We start from the raw sequence: 7,839 nt of genomic DNA on the forward strand, positions 1-7,839 counted from the left end.
TTGTTATGGTTTAATCACATCTTTTCCACTCTCCACCCTAATGCACGTACTAAAAACAGATAGATAATTTGAGTTCATGTGACAACTCACTTTTGTAGTTTTGCATCCCAACAGCGAATAAATGCCAACACCGATTTGCTGAAATATATAAAACTGATCGCAAACATGAATGCAATTTCTTAGCTCAAATCATGACGAAACCATTACAATCTTCATGCCGATTTACACTATTATTTGGTAGTCGGAGTTTGCAACAAACTAGCACATGAACAGATCGAACTGAAGTGGGCTACACCATCTTTCGGATTTTCAGTGACTTGTCATAGAGCTGAACCGTGCGACCATTCAATTGCTGTAGTGGTCTGGAGTTGTGCCTGTAACTCCCCTCCAAAGGGGCCATCAGATCAGCAGCCTGTTCCTTGGTCATTTCTCTTACCTGCAAATCCATAACTTCCAGATTGTAGCAAACTTCGCTTCGCTGAAAAGCTTAGCTGAAAAGTACTGTCGGCTGATTTGTTGTGAGAGAAAAATACTGTATCATGGCTAATAAGTTCAGGCGAACAGGGCATAGTGACTACCTCGCCAAGAATGTTCCAGACCACATTCTCAGTGCATGGAGGCGCAGTGAGGGATCCAACGTATCTGTAATATCTATCGGCGCCGTGCCTCAGTTCTGTCATGTCCACCACTCCAACAGGGAGAGGATCGCCTTTCTCCGCCTTGCAGCCCTCCGCATACAACTCAGCCAACTGTTCCTTTATCTGAAAGTCACGCACAAAACAAAAATAGTGAGATACATTTTGGCTACTACGAGGGTTAGATAGAAGGTAAGCTAAACATGAAACTGCACCAGCATTGCTCAAGCATCTACTAGTTCAAATGCAAATGACAAATCATTTCCACGCTCTGAACCCAAGAGAAATACAAGCCTTGAACACTTCATTCAGTTCTCGGCTTCTTGAACTAGCCAACGTCTCATGGGTATTCAGAGTAGTTCAAGCCTGATATATCTAATCATTACTGTCGAGTCATAAGTAACCTAAAAACATGTATATAGTATGTACATTCATAATAGTTTGGATCCTTTTCGTTTCTTATCACCAAAGTGCAAAAATTACATAGAACCACCTGGAAAAGGAAAGGGTCTGGTTTGCCATGTCGATAAAGGATGGCCACAACAGTAACGTTTCCATCTTCAGTTACGTGAACCATGTGAAGCTCCATCGCAAACCTATCAGGGACTCAAGATAAAGCATGGGTGCATTAAATTAGTACAGCAGATAATCCATGCTGTACAATTCATCAGAGTGTACATGCAAACCTTTCGCCGTTGATGGTGTGCTCCGATGGGGAATGCCAATGCAATTGCTTTAGCTTATACTTTATCCCACCCACCTTCACGGTCTCAGCGGTGTCATTGTAACGCAGCTGCATCATTCAATGACACCAGACGATGATGATCCATATTGAAAAATCCACAACTCAGAATTTGGAGGTGACATGTACAAATGTGAATGAATCGAGTTTCTGTTGTTAAATTTATTTCTAATGTAGCATATAAAAAAATATACCTTGTTAACTCGCAAAAAAAAAGTGAATGAATCATTTTCTTTTACATATTTGGGTCTGAAGTTAAAGTTATTTCTAATGTATGTAAAACATCACAATCACATAGAAAATAAAGTACTTTGTAATACAATTAAAAGTAACTATTCGGTTCGGAACAAACCGCGATGTTGAAGACATTGTCAACAATGGTTGCATTTGTGGCTGTATAATCCCTTTCAAGGGGCTCCAATTGCGGAATGTAGACCGCTTCATCCTTCACAATGTCGATTGGAGATTGCTGGATTCCTTTTGAGCAAAGTGTGAAATTAGGGCTTAAGCTTCCCCAATACTTTGGGCCAGTACTTCCACTGTAACCAAAGCTCACACCATCTGCATCAAGTCAAAAAGAGGTTCTCATCTGACATCAACCATAATACGGCTCTCATCACCTCATGAGGATTTTGTAATTAAAGAATTTTAGTTTTCAGATTTTCTTTTCCTTTTTCCCTCTTCTTCCTCTGAACATATCATGAAATTATTGTGTATCTTCAAAAAATAGAAAGACCAAACACCTAGATTTCCATTCTAAATTCTATAAGAACCTTTCTAATTATGTTCTTTAAACTCCATGTTCCCTTTCAGAAATGTCAAAGAATTATATCTGTGAACAATCAGGAGGAAACTATAGATAGTGGTAAGAGTAAGGACAGTGGCAACTGATAACATTGAACACTGGAGAATGATCAATCAACGACATTGAAAAAATACTGTAAAGGCAGCTAAAGACTAGAATAACTAGCTAGCTTAAAAAACAATGCAGTATAAGACTTTTGCCAATGCCATGTGATATCAAGTACCATACAACAGAGCAGGAACGAACTTGCTGCAAATGACACTTTTTGGTTATGATGATGTTTGTGAGAATGCAGGGGGGAAATAAATACCATGGTCACATGCATGGTGCACGAGGAAGCAAGAATACATCAGTGCAACACACAACACACTTTTCTTGGTAGTTGCCATCTATCCCTACCCCTGCTCAGAAATAAACTTCTGGTATCCTTCCAATAGATGCAGAGTAGTGGAGAACCATAAAACTACAAGCCCTCAAGTCAGAAGCAGAACGTACAAATATATAGGAAGCCTAAAAGAATAACATTGCTGTATAAGCCAGCTTCCTTGTACCTGTTGATATAATACGGACCGATTCAATGCTTAATGTCTTGGTTCCAACAAAGTGTTACTTTTATTTAATTGGGATCGTTACTCTTGTAGCATCATGGATGATTACATAAATTTCTCAGTCTAGTCCAATATCAGCTCAATCAAAAGGTAACTTCTCCATGACACATAAAAATAAGACAAATCATTCTTAGTAGCTACAAATGTATCACTACACAGTGATGGAAACAATGTAGGTATATTTTGCTCGCTTGGAACTGATATCAACAATGTTTACAACCATACCTAGATAGTACACTATGCTTTTCTCACACAAACAAACAAAAACGAAGCAGCCACAACTCAAACTAAGAGAGTATTATACCCATGATTGGTATTTCCAAGAAAAAGCTTCCTAGTGTATGGCATCATAAGGATATTGAACTGGAATATACCATTATGGAAGGATGGTTTGTGGGATCTGGGATCATGAGATTAACATATTAGGTACATTTTTTTCTTGAAAGTGCTGGAGAGTTGTGCTTTTCATTATGTTAAGAAGAACAGGAGAGTCTAAGAAGACTCATACAACCCCTAGTGGGGCAGGGCTAATTACATCTAGGCTCGCCAATGAACCACTAAAAATGACCAGCGACCAAGTCCGAGCACTGCTCATACAGTGGCTCTCCTAGCTGGGTGCATCATGACTGCTTTCCACCCAGGCAATCTATCAGAAATTTTATGAATTATAGCACAGAAATCAGCCTTGAAGAGTTCCTTAATTGATAATGCCAATCCAAGATATTTGCAAGGAAGTCCTGTACAAGGCAAGGCACACAATTGATGCTGGCACAGCTGCAATATCTCCCCCAAAACGAAAAGGCACAACAGAACTTCTTACAAGAACAGAAACTATCACAAATCCCAGTCAGACGATTCACAAAATAGGCCCTTGTGTCAAAACTCGAAAGCAGAGTTCTTTCCCACTGACAGAAACGTAGAAGTTGAGGGTAAAAATAACAAGGTTTAACTTCAAAGCATTTGTTATTCTCCTCGACCACAGAGCAATTACATAAACTACATGATCCTATAGAACTATTAATCATGTGTCGAAACAATGAACTAATGGATTCTACAACCATGAACTGGTAAGAGAAGATTTCTTCAAAAAAAAAAAAACTGGTAAGAGAAGAATGCTATCTTTCCCCCCTAAAAGGACATCTTTTCCTTATTATATGAAACTACTTTATTAAACAAATAAGAGACTGTTCCACTATCTTTAACAACATTAACATGTATATGATACCAATATCTAACCTCTGGCAAACTAAATCACGAAACTGCTAGAATACGTCCTCTTTGCCCCTGGTGCTGCACAAGGATCACAACTATACAAGACTGAGAGTTTGAATCAAAGAAGAAGCAAACATACATTGAAGAGCTCAATACGGGTAAGTACTACTTCATGGGAATCCTTATCAACAGCTATTCTTTGGGTGAAAAAGTTCCCACATTTTTTCCACCACGGTCAATCCGAATTTCATTACTAGTGTAACGAAATTACAAAGTTCTTAGTTTCAAAAGTACCACCAAACACCGTCCGCAAACCCCAACTCGGCCACTGAGCGCAAAGGGCTCAGCCTGGCTGGGAACTACCTTACACGCACAGCAAGCCAACATATGCTGCCTAACCAGTCCTACAAGGTTGATTAACACTACTATTACTAGATGTCAAAAACATAAAACACATGCACGAAGAAAAGTACAGGCTCAAACTATTACTAGACGTCCACAAAAAAGGCTCCTCGTTATAGATGCAGAACCTAGCTTATGACATGGATCTTATGAAAGGCCAACCCTGTGCACTAATACTATCATATCACAAATAAATGAGAAAATAAAATAAACTTAGATCTTAATATTTAATCTACAATTCAGTAATATATGAATGTGATAATTAACATGTCACATATACAGAACAGGCCAGATAGAAATTGTACATATATACATTAGGGACAACTAACATTTGCATACACTCTCATATGCTAAAAATTTATTTGTTAATCTAGGACATCATAAGTCTATATCATTCCTCTCAACCTCCAATGCTATTTCATTTCGCCTTGTGAATGGAAGTGTGAAAGGTGGATTGTACTGCAGATTGAGAAAATCTAGAATCAGGCACTGATAACATTCCTCTAATAGACTGGGTAAAACTACAGCTCATAAACCATAACCATTTCAGAAGCTTTACCTGTGCGACTTCCACCACTGAATCATCTTTCACTCTAAACTCGGTATCTTTATGGAGAAATTCACGCAATTTAGATTCCCTCTGGCTTATATCATCATCAGTAACCAAACCTGTACGAACACAAAAGTAGTATGGACTATGACAATGGTAGCATGGTCGACAAATATTGCACTGCAGTATCAATATGACTTCATAACTGATCATATCCAAGATATCAACAAGGAATGAAGGGAAATGATTCACTTAGCAGAGAGCTAACCATCTCACTATTTTAGCTTCAGAGTTTTAAAAACAAATGGAGATGCTTATTGTTGTGAAAACTTTCTCTAGTAGCCAATAAAATTTGAGGCTAAAAGAGTTTTTTTGTGCTTTTATTATATTTGAACAAAAAATTGAAAACTCTGTAAGACAAATGGTAAATAGGTAGAGCTCATTTCAAAATAATAACAACTTAAGAAAATCTGGTTCGATTTGTTCATCATGAAAGTAACTCCATATTAAAGATTGTGTTGGAGGTTTTGAATTGGGAAGGAACATGACAACTCCTATCATTCTAAACTATTTCCTGACTGAAAACAAAAGTCATGTGGTTAGTGATAATAACAGCAGGCTCCATGCACATGTTTCGGTTGGTATCTTGAGTAATCAACAGAAGGAAAGGCACAGAAAATTGATACAGAATATTTCTACTTTTTCATTACAAATACTGAAAATAAGATTTCAAAATTGGTACCTATAAATTACGTACTTGATTCTGAATTTAACAAGATAGCTTCTTAAAAACCAGGGCAGAAATCACATCTGTTATGAAATGGGTATGGCAGAAGTACAAGATTATGGACCTGAAAAGGCTGCAACAGCAACTATTTTGCTGGGCACCTCCTTGATAGTCACAGAAGGATCTTTTGGGCGAGGCAAGTTGGAACCATACTTCGCTGGCATCACAAATGACATTTTCCATTTATTTTTACCAGCTAACTGCAGGTGACAAACAAACAAAAAGGAAAGGTAAAACTTCATCACTTTCTTGATAATGAAGTAGCCTGAATCGCCAAACAAAGACAGCTCAAAACAATGGCACAAGTGAAAGCCAAAATCCACCTTCTTTGTTATCACTGGGGTCGTCATGTCCATTGTTTCACTGTTTGACTCGCCCTTCCGAGTAAAAACAGGCGTTGTCATTTCCATTTGCTCAGAGGTTGTGTTCTGCAAGCAAGCATGCCAACGATAAAGTGAATTAAAATCATGTAATTTTCACTTTAATTGAGACTATGACTATACAATGAAACAAGGAAGGGACTTTCTGACCCGTGGTAGAAACGTGGCAAATACCTTACCGAATAAATAAGATGCCAGCACGTTGAATGACTGAGATGATCCGTTGAAATCAAACCCAGATCTTCCAGGCATCGTTGTTTCAGCAATGAAGTATGACTGATCAGAGTTCACAACAAAAGACACTATCATTCAATGAACCTCATAGTATTATCATATCCCAATGGATTCCATTTTCACACATGCACAAAAAAATTTTGGAATCCATTTTTTTTTTAACCCATGGTTGAAAAACGAAAACATATTAGCACAATTACCTCCACTTCTCTGATCTCGTACTCTGCTTCGCGCTTCAGGACACGGAACGGAACTGTCTCGAGATCAGGCACTGCAAAAAGTACATGAATCTTATAACACAGAAATCGAGGCCTCATATCCTGAGGATTTTACGATTTTGGGAGCACAAGCTGTTGCTATTCATTTATTACCGACCGGACATGAGGGCCTCCTCGAGGGTGCGGGGCTCGAAGCGGCGGGACGGGAAGGCGTACTTGGCGGCCTCACCGGCGAGGTCGGCGAAGCGGCGCTGCGAGGCGGAGAGCGCCTGCGAGGCCAGGGCCAGCACCAGCGACGCGCGGGCCTCCGCTCCGCTCACGCGGGTGCCGGCGGCCACGACGACCGTCCGCTGCGGGCGGACGTCTCGGGTACGCTGGCCTGGGGCTCGAAGCGGCCGCTGGGAAGCGGAGCACAGCGGCGACGGCGCCATTTGATTTCCAGTTCGGAGCGGTGACCGCGAGGAGCGAGCGACGCGGTGTGGATTGGCGATTGCCTCGCAGTGGTGCCGTGGTGAGCTGGCCGCCCGGTGGCGCTCGTCCCTGGGAGAAGGCGGTTGCGTTCTGGTGTTTGTTCTATTGCGTCAGATTTTTACGTTCCGACTTCTGGATTGTGGAGTTCTGAATCTGGGGCGGGAGCGCGAGGCGGTTTGGGTGGTTTTGCTAGCTTTGAGGAAGAGTCTGTCCGTTTGACACGAGGGTGTTTTACTCCAACCCCACACCTGAATTTTCCTGGCACTATTCATCTTCTACCTCCAGCAGCCCACATGCACTGTTTATCTTCTACCCTCAGCCGGTCGCTGCGCACTGTTCATCTTCTACCTTCAGCCGCCCATGGCTTCTTGGTTGGCACATATCACAGGAAACATTTTTTCCTATGAAAAGATAAGGACAAATTGCGGCTGTGTCGGCACACATCACAAGCAACAAATCGCGGCGGAGCGGGCACGGCCATGCCACGGGGGCGGCTGCGGAGGTCCGGCTTGGGGGCGGCGGCGGCGGCGGTCCAGCCTGAGGGCGGCGGCGGAGGTCCGGCCTGGTGGCGGCGATGGAGGTCCGGTCTGGCTGAGGGCTGCGCGTGGCGCCGTCGCCTGGGCGCGAGGAGGCGCGGGCACTGGGAGGAGCTCGCCGGTCCGTCGCCGGTGAGAAAGAGAGCACGCGGAGGGGAGGAGTCGGTCGGAGCCTCATGTCAGACACACAGAAAAAATCATATGTTTATAGGTGCTAAAACACCCGTGTGGCGTTTAGCATTCCTATTGAGGAAAATCC

General features: G+C 41.8%; 2 protein-coding genes across 2 annotated transcripts; both read right to left on the bottom strand.

The window, feature by feature from the left end:
- Positions 1–158: 158 nt before the first annotated feature.
- On the bottom strand, positions 159–3,910 carry LOC136463430 (alpha carbonic anhydrase 1, chloroplastic-like). The gene is made up of 6 exons (XM_066462433.1): positions 2,493–3,910; positions 1,730–1,938; positions 1,322–1,428; positions 1,129–1,231; positions 579–761; positions 159–436 (listed from the first exon to the last, which is right to left on the bottom strand). The coding sequence occupies exons 1-6, from the start codon at positions 2,569–2,571 to the stop codon at positions 290–292; spliced, it is 828 nt and encodes a 275-aa protein (XP_066318530.1). The 5' UTR covers positions 2,572–3,910; the 3' UTR covers positions 159–289.
- Positions 3,911–4,645: 735 nt separating this feature from the next.
- On the bottom strand, positions 4,646–7,273 carry LOC136463429 (heme-binding-like protein At3g10130, chloroplastic). The gene is made up of 7 exons (XM_066462432.1): positions 6,731–7,273; positions 6,556–6,626; positions 6,296–6,397; positions 6,065–6,169; positions 5,806–5,941; positions 4,964–5,073; positions 4,646–4,863 (listed from the first exon to the last, which is right to left on the bottom strand). The coding sequence occupies exons 1-7, from the start codon at positions 7,002–7,004 to the stop codon at positions 4,783–4,785; spliced, it is 879 nt and encodes a 292-aa protein (XP_066318529.1). The 5' UTR covers positions 7,005–7,273; the 3' UTR covers positions 4,646–4,782.
- Positions 7,274–7,839: the final 566 nt, after the last annotated feature.

The sequence above is a fragment of the Miscanthus floridulus genome, chromosome 7, assembly GCF_019320115.1.
Source record: "Miscanthus floridulus cultivar M001 chromosome 7, ASM1932011v1, whole genome shotgun sequence".
In the NCBI taxonomy this organism is placed as follows: Eukaryota; Viridiplantae; Streptophyta; class Magnoliopsida; order Poales; family Poaceae; genus Miscanthus; species Miscanthus floridulus.